At 46.7% G+C, this 16,415-nt stretch overlaps 1 protein-coding gene across 1 annotated transcript; it reads left to right on the top strand.

Annotated features, from left to right (window-relative positions):
* Nucleotides 1-1,042: 1,042 nt before the first annotated feature.
* Nucleotides 1,043-15,282, top strand: MTMR9 (myotubularin related protein 9). Its single transcript, XM_053460946.1, has 10 exons — nt 1,043-1,333; nt 1,884-1,992; nt 7,012-7,137; nt 8,945-9,118; nt 10,069-10,286; nt 10,602-10,763; nt 12,008-12,149; nt 12,370-12,590; nt 13,707-13,858; nt 14,191-15,282. Exons 1-10 carry the CDS (start codon nt 1,152-1,154, stop codon nt 14,352-14,354), a joined length of 1,650 nt encoding a protein of 549 aa, XP_053316921.1. The 5' UTR covers nt 1,043-1,151; the 3' UTR covers nt 14,355-15,282.
* Nucleotides 15,283-16,415: the final 1,133 nt, after the last annotated feature.

Genomic DNA, 16,415 nt, shown 5'->3' with positions numbered 1-16,415 from the left:
GCTTCCTCCGACCGCTAAAACTCTTATTATTATTTGATGACGTCAGAATATTGGCCGCTAACACGTTCCCCTCAAGAAGACTAGATGCTTGAGGGTAAAATCATGTAAAAAACATCAGCATGGGGTAATTTACATACAACAGTCACAGCAAAACATAGTTTTCCATCAGGCCGTCCCTTGCAAACAGCTCATTATTTGCACTCTGCCCCACCTCAGCCCAGTAGGGGATCACTATAGTAGTCTGTGGGGAAGATGGTAAACAGGGACGGTTCCCTAACTTCTGGCCGAAACCAGGCTGGTTATCAGTTCTTCGTGCAAATACTGGCCATAGAGGTTTCTGTCCTGACCCGATGGAGAGTAACATACCAATCATAAAACAATAAAAGTTTGGGGGCGCTGATAAGCTGTTTGGGGACAAAGATGGCACAGACAAGGGGTTTGCGGGCATTAACAAACTGGGAACAAAGATGGCGCAACCTGTTTAGGGGCTAAGATGGCACTCATGATCTGTTTGTTCCCTGTTTGTCTATTCCCCATCTTCTCAGCATCAGCACCTCTGCAAAAGGGAAGAGTTTCCGGGCACAGCCTCTCCACCACGGATAAGGTAGGGAGACACTCACAAGAAGGTACCGGAAACGCTCCGAAATCTCAGGACTGTAAAAATGGGAAAGTTGGCAACTACATGTATAAAGGCATCATGGCTGCCTTATCACATTTGAATGTTGTGGTTGTGCTAGCGGGCAGCATCATGCGCAGCGTCACTGCCTATGCATGCTCCTTACACATTCATGTTAGTCATCTCTGATGATGAATGAAAAAAATGGCCGGCCCGTTCACCGTAACATATTGGTAAAATCCCTGAGATTTGTGGAGCAGTTTTTATAATTCCCAGTTATGGGAATCCTGACTGTATCTTTAATGGAGGCTCTTGAATCAGACATACATGTGACTAATGTTATAAACATAAAGATATTTCCATACAATAATAAATACACTGCCATGTCTGTTTGCTCATTGTTAATAAAGTTGGTTGAGTAATCGCGCATGCGCGCTTTGGTCCCGCGATCTGTAGCTGTCAGGGCCGTTTGAGACGTTGGTTCAGAGTATGAGAAGCGCTCGGTCTGAGCAGTGAAGCGTTTACCGGCCCCGGGATGGAGTTCGCGGAGCTTATCAAGACCCCGCGGGTGGATAATGTGATCCTGCACCGGCCTTTTCACCCGCCGGTGGGCGGGACCCTGTGCCTAACCGGGCACCACCTGATCCTCAGCTCCCGGCAGGATAAACAGGAAGAGCTGTGGCTGCTTCACGCCAACATCGACTGCATCGACCGCAGGTAAGTGCGCACTCACTATCACAATAATAGGGACCGTGTGAACGGGACGTGAGCCACACTTAGCATGTACTGGCACTCACCCCAGCATGCATCACGTAGGGGAGTGCACACTTACAGCATGAATGACATAGGCAGCACGTGAGTGCGCACTCACACTTATCCCAGGCGGAAGCACATAGCTAGGAATAGCCCTGTTACTGTTAGCCTCTTAGCTGGCTTGTGACTTGCTGGCGATCACATGATGTGCAGCGAAAGGACAGTTTAATGTCTCTGACAGCTCTTCGCGAGCGGCACTAACCCTCTGCGAGGTAGAAGCTGCAGCCGCCTTCATATGGGGCCGGTCTGTGGCGGTAAATAGTTCCCAATGAAATAAGGAGGAGCGCTTTCCACGCATGCCCACCTCCCTCCCCCCGCAGCATCCACCAAGCCACAAACCCTCCGCGCATGTCCTAAAGAGACCTCCCCGCCGTGCCTGCGAGTGTCTGGTGACCGCCTGGAAAGCAGCTTTAACGGGAGCCGCGCTCTATTCACTAACGTGTCGGTGTTTCAGGTTCGTGGGCACGGCCGGCACGATCACCGTAAGATGTAAGGACCTGCGGGTGATACAGCTGGAGATCAGCGGCATGGACGAGAGTCTGAACATCGCCAGCTCTATAGAGGTAAATCACCTTCTTTTCCTGCGCCTTGCTTGCGATTCTATATTTGTGCTGATTTTACTACTAATACCCCCTCCCCCCCAAAAAATAAACTCCGTATAAGGCAATACCCCCCTGGAGCTGTTTTCAGTAAAAACCTTTTTTGGTTCAAACAAACTCCCTTTATTTGCAGACCTGGAGGCCACCATTCATGTCGGTCATGAAGTCCGTTCCTCCATAGACTTGTATTAGTCAGATGGTCAGGCTATGTGATTAAGACTGAGCCATTCTATTATTTCCCGCGGTCAGTATGATAAGGGACTCGGGGTGTTTAGTAGATCACGGCTCAGATAAAAGAGTGAGAACTCATACAGCTGCCTGAAAACATTTATATAATGGGGGCAAAAACTACAACTACTGGTTTAAAAAAAAGAAAAGAGCGCGAAATTTCTGAAAATGTATTTCTAATCTGGTACCGGCTACAAATATGGTGGATAATAATCATTATTATTATTATCAGCACTGGCTGATGTGCTCTGTGCTGTGCATGTGTGCTTATGGTGAATGTTTTTATTGGTTGTGTTATATAGCACCGTCATACTCTGCAGTGCTGTACAATGGGTATGCATGAACATGCCAGTAGTATAATTGCAACAACTAATCGATATAGAAAATCGTTGCCAACCAATTTCATTATGGATTAGTTGAATCGATTTTATCGAATACTACATGAGGGTTTTTCCAAGCAAATGCTCTGAAAAATACCCTGCATCTTATAACCCGAACTCAAACGCTAAGATCCAGATCCTCCGCAGCGCTGCAAGGGACCCGGATGCTGACCTGCTCCCCCTACTAGACATAGTTACATAGGCTGAAAAAAGACCTGCGTCCATCAAGTTCAGCCTTTCCTGTATCGGTTAATTTGTTGCTGTTGATCCAAAAGAAGGCAAAAAACCCCGGTTTCGCTCTTTCCAATTTTGCACTAACCAGGGAAAAAAAATCCTTCTTGACCCCAAAATGGCAGTCAGATTTCTCCTTGGATCAATAAGCTGTTTCCCCATAATTAAAGATTATATCCCCGAATATTATGTTTTTCCAGGTATCCATCCAGTCGCAGTTTAAACGTCTGTACAGACTCCGATAAAACTACCTCTGCAGGCAGAGAATTCCACATCCTTATTGTCCTTACTGTAAAAAACCCTTTCCTCTGCTTTAGACGAAATCTCCTTTCTTCCAGTCTGAACGCGTGACCCCGCGTCCTATGCATAGTCCTGTTTATGAACAGATTTCCACACAATGGTTTGTATTGGCCCCGAATATATTTATATAACGTTATCATATCCCCTCTGAGGCGACGTTTCTCTAAACTCCAGACACCAAGTAGTCTGGACCACGGGGGTAAATCTGGAAGTTTGAAGATTGGCATATAGGGGGTAAAATGCATATCTGGGGGGGGGGTCAGAGTGGCATATCTGGAAGGCAACGTGGCAAGCCTGGGCTCAGATGTGCATAACTGAAATAAAAACAAGAAATGTATTTTTTTATTCTGCTGTTAGTTTTTAACATCAAGTTATTCATCTGAAACCTAATCGGCTAACTGATTATGAAAATAATAGAGCGACAGCCGTGTTAACGCATCTATCTCATACGTTACAGGCCGTGGCCTTTAGTATGCGGGCCGTATCCACTAAATGGCTCACGCACACAACATACACGAAGGCAGCGCTTTTACATGTCCCTAACCAGCACAGATAAATGTGTCTCCTGTAAACATGGCGGCTGCCTTATCCATCCAGGTATATCGACAGCCTACCTGCGGGAGATTCTATACGATAATGTGACCTCGTACACGCGGTACATCCAACACACACACAAACACACACAAAAACACACAAACACGCACACAAACACACACGCACACAAACACACACAGATACTGTTTGAGGGGCAACCATGAAAAGATGTCATTTTATTTATCCCTTATTTAAGGTGGAAGTCTCACGGGGGGGAAAAAAACATTTCGACAGGCGTCATGTACGGTGCCGGCACTGACAAAAAAACCCGGTCTGATTTCAGTCCTTTATCTGCAGACCTGGATATCGTCAGATGTGATGTTTTGGGTGACGCTTCCGGCTCAAACTCTGTACTGAGTCGAAATGTTAGAAAAAAAACCCCCCCAATAGTTCAGACTTTCCACGTTTAGGGTCCTGGTGCGAGCTCATAGTCACTCGACTCCGATGATTGGGAAACCGAGTGATACGATGATGATGATGAACTCTCTTCAGGATCCGGCTGAGTAGGGAATAGGTCCTCGTATCTTGGAGGCGGCTCCGAAGGGTAACGCTCGTCGATGTTTTGTACGATCGGCCACCACGGTCTTGGAGGTGGCTCAAAAGGGTAAAACTCGTCAATGTCTTGTACGGTCGGCCCCCATGGCCTTGGAACGTTGTGTTCATTTTCTCCACCGCGTCTGCCGGAATCATGGTCGCCCCTTTCAAAAACGATGCTGTAATAGGAAGGAGGGTCCCTGCTCATTGACCAATCAGGTCCTCCTGCAAAGTCTGGAGGGGGGGTGACGTCATCACCCAATGTTACAGGAACCGGCTGATATCTGAAGGCTTCTGGGTCCTCCTCAGAGTCGCCGTCCCGACGGCTTCCGCTCATACAGACAGCCAGGCTGTAACACAAGCCGATTACTGTGAGTGCGATTATCCGCACAAAGCGAGCTACACAGACTTTAGTGGTTTTGTCTGTGTTGGATGCCGGTTTGCAGACTGGAACCACAAGTCCTGGGATACAAATCAGTACCACGCAAACCAGTAACAGCATCCCGAGTATCACAAACTGCACAAACTGCCGGCTTTTCCCGCAGAGGAAGCTGCTATCTGGATCCGTCGGGTCTCCTTCTAATTCCCTCCTTCTCCTCTCTCGTTGGGCAGTAAAGTCTGCCATCATTGCACATGCCAGCCCTAACCCGGCAAGTACCGGGCCCGTCACCTTGTAGGCGATACAGCTGTCGGACTGGCATGTCGCGAACCCATAGACAGAAAGTAGAGATCCGCCGCATAAGAGCGCCCAGCCAAACACAAACAGCGTGAATGTTATTCTGCTGCTTGTGCGAGGGCCAGGAGTGCCGAAGCAAGTGCGCTCCATGATGGCTGAAACGTGTATCTGTCGGGTGTCAGTCAAAGATGTTCAGGTGCAGAGACTCGCGCCTATGTGCCGGGTATTCCGTCACACGAATGAAGGCCTTTTACTCTCTGCCTATTTTATCTTTTCAAAGTCAATAGAAATCGCGATTTCGCTGCCTGTCGTGGACAGGTAACTGTTATGCTCAGTACTGCTACTGCTCACAATCTGAAACAACCACAGTGTCTGGATGTGCTTTTACAGAACATCACAGCATTGTGACATCACAGCACTATGACATCACAGTTAGGACAGGCTGTACCACAGTGCAAGGACCATAGGGGTGTTCTGCCCTGGTTCCAAATATCCTCAGGGGCAATACACAGCTGCCTCTTTCACAAATGTTTTATTCCACATGACCCCCCCTCTCCTTACACGAAGTGGTTTGTTCCAAAGAGACTTTCTGCAGTGTTGAGAAGTAAGGGCTTCTTCTGTCATTGCGCATGCTTCACAGAAATACTCGTAGATTGTTAATAGATGACAATGTTGAGGATGCTTGGACAGGAGAAGAAACCCTGTTTACACTTAATAAAAGACAATTAACCCCTTAATGACCAGACTGTTTTATTTGTTACCCTTTGTGGCCAAGGATGTTTTGACACTTTGGCGGTGTTCGTGTTTAGCTGTAATTTTCTCCTCTCCCGTTTAGTGAACCCACGCAAGTTTTATATATTGTTTTTTTTTTAGGACAAGAAGTTTTTGATCGTGTCATCTAATTTTCTAAAAAAAAAAAAAAATAGTAAAATGAAAAAAGCACTCATCTTCTAATGGAAAAACCTGCTAAATAGATTCTCCCGTTTGTCTTGAGTTTAGAAATACCCAATGTTTTTGTTTTTTGCAAGTACAAGTAGCATATTACTATGTTGAAACCTTTTTTCCACAGATTTGGCATATTTGAAGCTGGCTAACTCAATTTACCCCATCAAACCATATATATTTTTTAAGAAACGAGATACCCCAAGTTATATCAGATGCTGGTATTTGAACCTTTTTCCATTCATGAGATTCTACCACCAGCCTTTGTGTCAAAGTTTTTGGTAGTCGTTTTTCGTGTTTTCGCTATCGAGGCATTTCAGAGACATCCTTTAAGCTGAAGAGGCGATCATTGATTGTGAGAAATAAAAACAAAATGCGGTTTTAGATGTGGTTCGCCGTGACCTTTATTGTTGGATTGTTTTTTGGGTTAAACGCTATCAATGTCAAATATTAAGACATTTGTTGAATGTCCATACACAGCATGCGCGAGCGATGCTTCTCTTCCCCTCCGCTGGGCGCTTGCTTTGTCCCGTAGTGGAATTAAAGTCATTGGCGCAGAATACAGAATCCCGCATGAGCCGAGCGCACGAGCCGAGTATGAAGCTGCGACTTCCCGTTATAAGCCGGATAAGAACTTTTCAGAATCTTATTGCGGCAAAGAATATCTGCGTGCGAATAAATTAATTAAACCCAATCCACGAGCTGATGGCAAGAACTACAGGGGAGTCATAGGGCAACTATGGAGGTGGTTAATAAATACACGCAGGTACTAACACGTCATAATGTTTCAACACAGACTTCACAAACAGAAAATGTGTTCAACCTGAACGCGTCTCCTGCACGGCTAATAGTTGGGGGCAGAACCCCCCCCCCGGTGCATTTACAGCGGGGAGCGCAGAAATTTAAAGGGATCACGCGTTATTATATATATATATATTATGGCTGTGGTGTCCCTTTAATAGTTTATTAAACAATGCTATGCTGGGTATAATTAATTCCGCCCCATCCTGTTCTATAAAACTCTGATCTGCAGCGATCTATTCTGACGCTCCCCGTGGCCCCCTGGCCCGTCGCTGCTAAACTGTCCTTCCTCTGCAGGCCTTGTCTACGCTGGACTCCGTCACCCTGATGTACCCGTTCTTCTATCGCCCCATGTTCGACGTCACAGAAGACGGCTGGAACACCTTCCTTCCCGAGAGAGAATTCGAGCGGCTCAGCGCAGAAGTAAGCAAAACTTGCATAAACTCATTGAGTGCTCGAGAAAGCCACGGCTCGGATATAAAGGCAGGGTTTAAAAAATAAATAAACGGGATTTTATGTAAATTAAGGAGCCGCTTGCCTCTCGTTAATACCTAGATAAATAATTTAATGTATCTATTAAGAAATATACCGTATTGGCTCGAATATAGGCCGCGCTTTTTTCCCCCACTTTAAGTCTTTAAAGTGGGGGTGCGGCCTATATTCCGGGTCTAGCGCCCGATGCCCGGGACATGCAGTCCCGGGCGCTGGGCAGGCAGCGGGGTTAGGATACAGATCCCCCGCAGCGGTGCAGGGGACCTGCATCCTACTGTCTGATACGCTCAGACAGCCTCCCCTGCCAGCACTTCCCACGGGGGGGGGGGGTGCCGGCACGGGAGGTTGTCTAAGCGCATCGCACGGACGTTCACCGGCAGCGGCGATGCGCCGTTGCCGGTGAACGTGCGCACGATGCATTATAACCCCCCCCCGACTTACCAGGGCAGACTCCCGGGTGTCTTGCAGGGCCGGCGGAAGACATCTACGCAATACGCGTATACAACTTCCGGTGCCGGCACTTCTGCTGAGTGCTGGCACCGGGAGTTGTATACACGATGTGCATAGATGTCCCCCTCTGGCCCCGTAAGACACCCGGGAGTCTGCTCTGGTAAGTCTGAGGGGGGGGAGGACAGAGTGGCAGCATATCGCGGGGTGGACAGAGTGGCAGTGTATCTCGAGGGGGGGGACAGAGTGGCAGCATATCTCGGGGAGGGGGAGAGGACAGAGTGGCAGCGTATCGGAGGGGGAGGACAGAGTGGCAGCATATCTCGGGGAGGGGGAGGACAGAGTGGCAGCGTGTTTTTTTGGTGCTTTTTTAAAGAAAAAACTTTTTCTTTAAAGAAAAAACTTTTTCTTTAAAAAAGCACCAAACTTTTAGGGTGCGGCCTATATTCGGGGACGGCCTATATCCGAGCCAATACGGTAAATATAAAATAAATATATCTAATAGGGGATCATCCTATATAATATATCCTTACGGATAAACTATGCATTATATACGGCCAGCCCTCTAAATTAAAAACTTGCAAATACCTCCTTTGGGGTCACTCAGACCCCCATGTGCGCATGCTCGGCATTGATTTTAATTGAAGTGTTATTCTGCCACTGATTGGCTACTTTAAGCAGCCAATCATTGGCAAGAAAAGTCACAAAACGAGGAGGAGGGCAGCAGCTGCCACCGTGTCGGGTAAGTACCTTTTTTATTATTTGTTTTTTTTAAACTGTCCCTTTAAATATATCACCGGGAAGTGCAGAAGAGAAGCGTCCGTCGCTCACTGCAAAAATATTTATATATAGGGGGTAGAACGTCTGATGGCTCTCTTTCTGCATGGTACGGGGGATTCCCGGGGGAGCTATTTAGTTAGGAGGGGTCTTAAAAATAAAAAAAAATACCAGCTACGTAATGTATGGGCGAGTTTGATAATATATAGAAAGATTCATTTGGCAGTCGTGACACTCTGATAAGAATTAGCCTCCAAAAAAGAATGAATAGCGAGGAACAGCCTGAAAGGAAAGATGGTGTAATGTTACAAAATATACGCTATTGTGGTTTTTCTTTTTTCCTTTTTGCTGCTATTTGTTTTTGTTGGTTGCCGTTGGAAACAAGGGTTCTGGTGCTAGGGCTCCTATTTCCGGCCCTTTTCTACATATATTGGACGCTGTGGTTGGATAAGCTTGCGTTTGGCTCCCCTCCTGTCTCTAGGCGCGATATTTAATGCACGATTGTATTTTCCAGACGGACGAGTGGCAGCTCAGCCGCGTCAATCAAGACTTCTCCGTCTGCCCGTCTTACCCCTCGCTCGTCATCGTTCCAAAGTCAATGGACGACGATTCTCTTCGGAAGGTGGCCCAGTTCCGCCATGGCGGCCGATTTCCCGTGCTTAGCTATTATCATCGGAAGAATGGCATGGTGAGTATGTGGATCTCTTCCTCGCTTTCTGTCTCCTCCCCCACCCCCCCAACCACCTAATAGAGTGTAAGCTCACAGGAGCACCACCCTCTTCACCTTCTGTACCGGTGTGTTTAATGCATGTTAATGTTATTGTCCATCTTGGATATTTTTATACTTATTTTAATAATAATCCCGCTTCTCTATGACTTGGCAGTTAAGCAACACAACAGAACCTGCGCGATTAAGCTAATATCTGTTGCAATTAAATAATATACGGCCATCAGGTTGTCTTGTATGGCGAGTTCAGGCTTGTAATAGCCGCCAGCAACCCTCGTTATGACATGCAAACTGGATTTCTTCTTTGGTGGCTTATCCCACCAGTAAGTCCCACCAGTCCTGTGTGAATCGATTCCATGCACAGACTACACCGTTCAAAAGTTTGGGGTCCCTCATCTGTCTTCATGGAAAACGAGGATATTTCTAGCCATAACATAGAAGTGCCGTGCGATCTCCCGCAGTCCTGCCTGTCAGTCACTGCTCGTCGTCGCAGGTTGTTCAAATAGGGCAAATCTCTGTCGACTACATATCCCATGATCCCCGAGCTGCCTTAACGTTGACTGAGCATCATGGGACATGTTGTTCATAAAGACGTGCTCGTCATCCATGAGCCGGTGATCAGGTGAGTATACAAGATTTTATACGCGTATGGATTAAATTACTACCCCCGTAACCCCCTCCCATAGGGTCATCGTATATAAATACAGTTAGTTCGTTATTTGTTACGTTTGGTGTTTTTTTTAGTGTATTGGACTTTGGAGGGTCGTTCTATTTCATCCAAAACTCTCCTACACCTTGTAGCGTGGAGCCGGGGACTCGTTATTCTGTATCGTTTAACCCCCGTCAGAATAAAATGTGACCGTGGCTCACCCCCCCCCGCCCCCCCGGCTGACGTTTTGTTTCTCTATTAGGTGATGATGCGCAGCAGCCAGCCTCTTACCGGTACCAACGGGAGGCGCTGCAAAGAAGACGAGAAGCTGATTAACGCAACCCTGAGACCCGGCAAGCGCGGCTACATCATAGATACTCGCACCCTGAACGCAGCCCAGCAAGCCAGAGCCAGGGGCGGCGGGTTCGAACAAGAGGCCAACTACCCCCAGTGGAGGCGAATCCACAAGTCCATAGAGAGGTAACACTGCCTGCGGGGGAACTACCAATAAATAATGTTATCCGGTAATTGTATGATGCTTGGCACTGAAAGGGTTAATCCGCTAGTTCAGCGAAGCTGCGCATGTATAGGTTTCGTGCCAATCCGCTTGCAGTTGGGTTAGTTGCGCTTTATCCGCCACCACTTTGGGGGCCTTTGGTTTTGGGGGTCCATGCTGCAGGATGGACGCACGCGTAGCCGCTGTTAGCGGTTTTTATTGGGTAAATCTGTAAATGCAATGGGGGGTGCCCTGCAGTGCCCTGATTAACCCCGTGTGTCAATGTACCCCCACACCAGGTTTAACATCCTCCAGGAGAGTCTGATTAAGCTGGTGGAGGCCTGCAACGATCAGTCTCACAACATGGACCGCTGGCTCAGCAAACTGGAGGCGTCAAACTGGCTGACTCACATCAAGGAGATCCTGACCACCGCTTGTCTGGCTGCTCAGTGCATCGACAGGTAGGGGGCGCTATGACGCGCAGTGCCTTTAACACATTGCAGTCCCTTTTTAAACGGCTTTGGGAAGTCTGTCGACTCTCGGTCTCCTTTCTCCCCCGTCTGCTTCGGCAGGACTCAATCTCAACTCAACATCTGTGATTTAAACACACGCTATCACTCAAAAGTTTGGGGTCACTCAGATGTTTTCATGGAAAACAAGGACATTTCTGGCTGTAACATAATCGCAAAAGGGTTTTCTAACCGTCAATTATCCTTTTAAACTTGGATCAGCGAACACAACTTGCCATTGGAGCACAGGAGTGATGGGAGTGATAAAGGGCGGTTGGAACACAGGAGTGATGGGAGTGATAAAGGGCTGTTGGCACACAGGAGTGATGGGAGTGATAAAGGGCCATTGGAACACAGGAGTGATGGGAGTGATAAAGGGCTGTTGGAATACAGGAGTGATGGGAGTGATAAAGGGCTGTTGGAATACAGGAGTGATGGGAGTGATAAAGGGCCATTGGAACACAGGAGTGATGGGAGTGATAAAAGGGCCATTGGAACACAGGAGTGATGGGAGTGATAAAAGGGCCATTGCGGCACAGGAGTGACCTGCGCTGGAATTTTGGTGTTTATAGATTTACAGAAAGCGTTTCTCAGATAACAGAGCAACAACTCGCTCTGGGGTGAAAACTCAAACTGTTAAAAGAAAAAAAAATGTTTTTGAAAATTTACTTTTAATCTGATTCTAGAAATAAAAATTTGAGATCCTCTTAAAGCCAGTTTAAAGTTAGAAAAGCCATCCGGGCAAAATTCTCTAAGCTGGACCAACTGAGATTTACACACACACACCTCAGGGCTCGACAGATCCCAGGTCGCCATGGCGACTGAGCATTCTGCTTATGTGTTTGTCAGCCTTTTAAATCCCCCAAAAAACGCTGCCACGCGGGGGTGCTGCTGCTGTCTGCCCAGGAGCCTGGGCAGACAGCACAGCCACTCAGAGCCCGCCCCTGAGCCTGAGATCCCTCCCACGGGGTGATCCTGTAGGCTGAAAACACGGTTGCAGGAGATTCACAACAAATTTATCAAGCCCTGCCGTATATATATCTGGTCTAACGTTGTTCTGATGCCTCGGTAAGTATTATTAAAAGTGCCTTTCTGTGTGATCTCCCGTAAGCATGTTTAGGGCTCAGTCCTACCAGCGCAGGGTTAATTTTTCACTCCAGCCCTCACGTTGTTGAGCCGTTGTCTCTTCTTGCCAGGGAAGGGGCGTCCGTTCTGGTGCACGGATCGGAAGGAATGGACGCCACTTTGCAGGTGACGTCCTTGGCGCAGATCATCCTGGATCCAAAGTGTAGGACTCTCCGAGGCTTCGAATCGCTGGTTGAGAAAGAATGGCTACAGGTAAGCGGCTTTACACGTTACAAAATGTACCGCACGAAATGGACATGCGCCATATGTCCCGCACAGAGACCGCCATCTCTATAGACATGGGCAGTAGAGCGGGTTGACTTTAAACACGGGTCGCGCCGCGGGGGTTCTGATGGCACGCGGTGGTAGTTGATTCGGAAGCCTGCGCTCCTCTGTACGTTTGCTGTGATCTCGCTGTCTCCTCGCTCCTCAGGCCGGCCACCCGTTCCAGCAGCGATGCGCCCAGTCCGCGTACTCCAACAGCAAGCAGAAGTGGGAAGCCCCGACCTTCCTGCTCTTCTTGGACTGCGTGTGGCAGATTCTCCGCCAGTTCCCGTGTTCCTTCGAGTTTAACGAGCGCTTCCTCGTCGCCCTCTTCGAACATGCCTACGCCTCCCAGTTTGGCACCTTCTTGGGCAATAACGAGTGCGAACGGTTAGTGTCTGCGGGTGGTGCTCGGGGCGTCGATGTCAGAGAGTAAGGACTTCGAGGGGGAGAAAGCGTTTAACCCTTTATGTGATGACGGTCAGGACACATTAGATTCCCCTGGAAGACTGGGGCAATTGCTGTGGCAAATAGCTTACGCCGTACACCATGGGTGTCAAACTCAAGGTCAGGAGGGCAAGAACAAGCATGAGCACTAACCACTAAATCAAAATGGTTTGAACCGATGAAATTGCTTGCTTTTAAAACAGATTTAGATAAATACTGGTCTGTTTGTGACCCTGGTGATGAGGAGTTCCACACCTCTGCTTTGTATGGGATGCTGATCCCACCAGCAATATCTGCCAAGTGGTCATAGAGACCCCGCGTCCAGCTGTTTAATTTAAAATAAAATCATAATTTAAAACTAATTGTGCGGACTCCAGCCTCGTCAACACATCATGATTAGTGGGGACCGTCTGGTAACGAGCGATCTCTCAGAACCCACAGGCATCACTGGTTGAAAAGGTGGAAATTTTAAAAATGATTATAATAAAATAAAGAAAAAATAGAGAAAAAATGTGGAAACTTTTATTTATTTATTTTTTAAACACCTTTGTCAACAATCTATAGGGTTATAAAAACAATAGTAAGTTGTGTGGGTACACTAAATGTTAAAAAGGGGAAATATGGTTTAACCCCTTTGTTGCTCAACGGTCTTACATCCACAAAAGGTAGCAAGATTACCTTTGGGGACATACCTGTGTGTTTCATGACTGCAGGGGCATCCCGCTGCCACCAGGCCCCCCCTGACATTACAAAGAAAAGAAGTAAAAAAAAAAAAAAAAAAAATTATCATAATGAAGAAGCATTGCAATTAACTGAGTGATGTCATTGTGACATCACTGGCATACGTAAGATGTACAAGAGATCCCGATCCACATTTCCGCACCTTATATTTTTGGTATGGAGGTAGCAAAAGTGTTGGGGAAGCCACGTATCTCTTGTGAGGTCAGGTTAGTTTGAGTAATTGAGGGCGAGAGGGTCGTTAAAGTCTCGGGTGACCGTCGTATAGGGTAGGTTTGTATGATACGAAATGCATATAACTCTGTCGCCCGTGTCTTCCAGGAGTAAACTGAAGCTACGGCAGAAGACGATGTCCCTCTGGTCCTGGGTGAATCAACCGACGGAGCTCAATAAATTTATGAACCCCTTGTATGAAGCCAACGGGCTCGTCATCTGGCCCTCTGTGGCCCCTCAGAGTCTTCAGCTGTGGGAAGGTAATTTGGCATTTCGTGTGCAAAGCTGATATACTTTCATCGTATGCAGAGACTGCTTTCACGCTCGCCGCTGGGGGGGTTATGCTTACTTTTTTCCAGTTTTGCAGAAGAGGTTTATAATCTTAAAGCAATTGGGCCGGTAGAATTACTGATTAGCAAGTGTATAGATCAAGAAAGAACACTGTTCATATACTTTGTGGCAGCATCAATAATAATGTACTGATCAGAGAAGCCCCCTCTTCCTGCAGAATGCTGTAACTTTGATATGTAATATAAATTATATATATAATTATACACACACACATTTGTTAATCTTTTGCTCTCCTCCATAGGGGTTTTTCTGCGCTGGAATAGAGCTTCCAAGTATACCGAGGATGCTTACGAAGAAATGGTTCACATCATAGAGTATAACAAAGAGCTTCAGGTGAAAGTTAATGCCCTAAGGAGGCAATTAGCAGAACTGGAGACCGAAGACGGGATACTGGAGACGCCCTGATCCGAAGAGGTCCGCGTCACCCCCCCCCCCCCCCCGTCATATAAAAGCCTGCCCGCCCAGCTTGGCGGAAGGGCTCGAAGTTTACGCAGTCTGTGATGCATGCACTACACGTTCCTTTGGGGCCATTGACCTTTTATTTTTTAAACTCCAAAAGGGTGATCAGTCCTTACCTCTGGCACTTTACGGGTTAATTCATGTATTTACGCAAATCAAAGACGAACATGTAGACGGTGAAGTATGTAAAGCTGCTTGTCTCGTCACGTTAAAAAATCCACCATTATCCTCACCAGGTGTCGCTGTATCTGCGTGGTGATATATCTCCCGCCACCAGGTGGCGCTGTTGAGTAGGCTCCATTACATTATTGCATTACGTTATATAGCGCCGGCAGATACCGTAGCGATGTTACCATACGAGACGATAAAAACAATTGACAATACTAAATGACAATAAGGTTAACCCATCTCAAGATGTAGGAGAAGAGGGTCCCGCTCTCGCGTCCTCGCAGCTTCCTGACGTTCCCTCCACCGCCTGCCTGCTCTCCCTCCCCATCATTTTTTAAGATTTGCTCATTTTGCACAGTAGTTTGATTAACCCTTCACCTTCTTTTCATTATTTGTATATATTTTATTTTTTACCATTTTACACGTTTATAAAGCGGCCAACCAGTGATGCTTTTGTGGTTTTCCACCTGAAAGTACCTTTAATTTAGAGTTTTTGGAGTTAAATTTCTTTTTCTTTCTTTCGAATATAATTTGATGTATATGATATAAGAGCGCGTGTTGTTACCGCTTCTCGATAAGTCACCCCAGTTATTCTGCGTTAGAATTTACCGTCCTAATGTGGCTTTTGTGGATAACGCCTCCAAACATGGAGGTCCTTTCTGTTTTAAAGACATATCACCTAAATAAAGTGGACCTGTTACACGTACATCGTTACTTTTGGCTTTCTTGGCGGTCTATAACTTGTGCTTCTTGCTTACACATCTCCTGTTAGTCAAAGGGTCTCTGAGTTTCGGAGGTCTCTTTCTGGTAGGATGTCTTCTAGTCTGTCTAATTATTTCATTTATTAAAAGGGACCTTCTGTACTTTTCTATCCCTTTGCTATTGTCCAATACTTGTCTGGAAAGTCCCATAACTATTAACTTTATCGCTTCTATGTTGTGGAGCTCGTTCTCGCGGCGTGGAACCCACGTAGAGATCAGAACGCGGCACCGATTGCGTCACGCGTGGCTCGGTGTGCAGTGTAATTGCATCAAACGCCCCTTACGCAAGCCACAGATTCTTGCAAAAATGGCGAAATGCGTTGCCTATAAGTGCCCCTTAATGTAAAAAGTCTGGCAAATGAGGGCAACATCCACTGTAGAGAACACTGGATTTACTGGCGGAAAGTCACGCGGGAAACGGGGTCTAACGGACCCCCTGCAGAACTTTATGGAAGTTTCCTGCTCTTCTGCTTAAAGAACCCGCTGAGCCCACATTGCCAGAGATTGACCATATAAATAGGACACGTCCAGGGCGACGATAAACGGTGGGGGATCCCCTTTAATGCAAAATACAAAGAACATGCGCCTGTATTACACACCTGATTCTCGGGTGTCTCGGCCCCCGTCCTGCGGTTCGTTTCTCCGCACAAGGCGCTGCGCCCCAGACTAACTCTTAATTACTAAATCTGAGAGCCATTTCCATGATTTATAATATGATTTAACTGTCTGGCAGTTCTTCATTTTTCATTTAAAAAAAAAAGCAAAACATTCCATTGGAAGGCATTTAAATAGCCGCGAACGAGGACACGTGGGAGCTCTACCTATCCTGCCGAAAAATCTGTACTGTACTGTGACCAAGAAATCAAATAGAAATGGGCGTGTCTTAAAGCTACAGCCTGGTATTTAACTTTGAAATTTCAGCCAATCAGAAGGCAGCTACCGGTCGCCGACACGAAACAAGCAAATGAGAATAAATCTTATTTTAACCTTTCGTCTACCGTAAAAATATATTAAAAAATAGCCGAATCACTTAACATTTCCGTACACGTTGAAAAGGGATTTTTTTCATATAAGTTGC

The sequence above is a fragment of the Spea bombifrons genome, chromosome 3, assembly GCF_027358695.1.
Source record: "Spea bombifrons isolate aSpeBom1 chromosome 3, aSpeBom1.2.pri, whole genome shotgun sequence".
NCBI lineage: Eukaryota > Metazoa > Chordata > Amphibia > Anura > Pelobatidae > Spea > Spea bombifrons.
The sequence above is the reverse complement of the archived record's forward strand: the minus strand, read 5'-3'. Positions and strand labels throughout refer to the sequence as shown.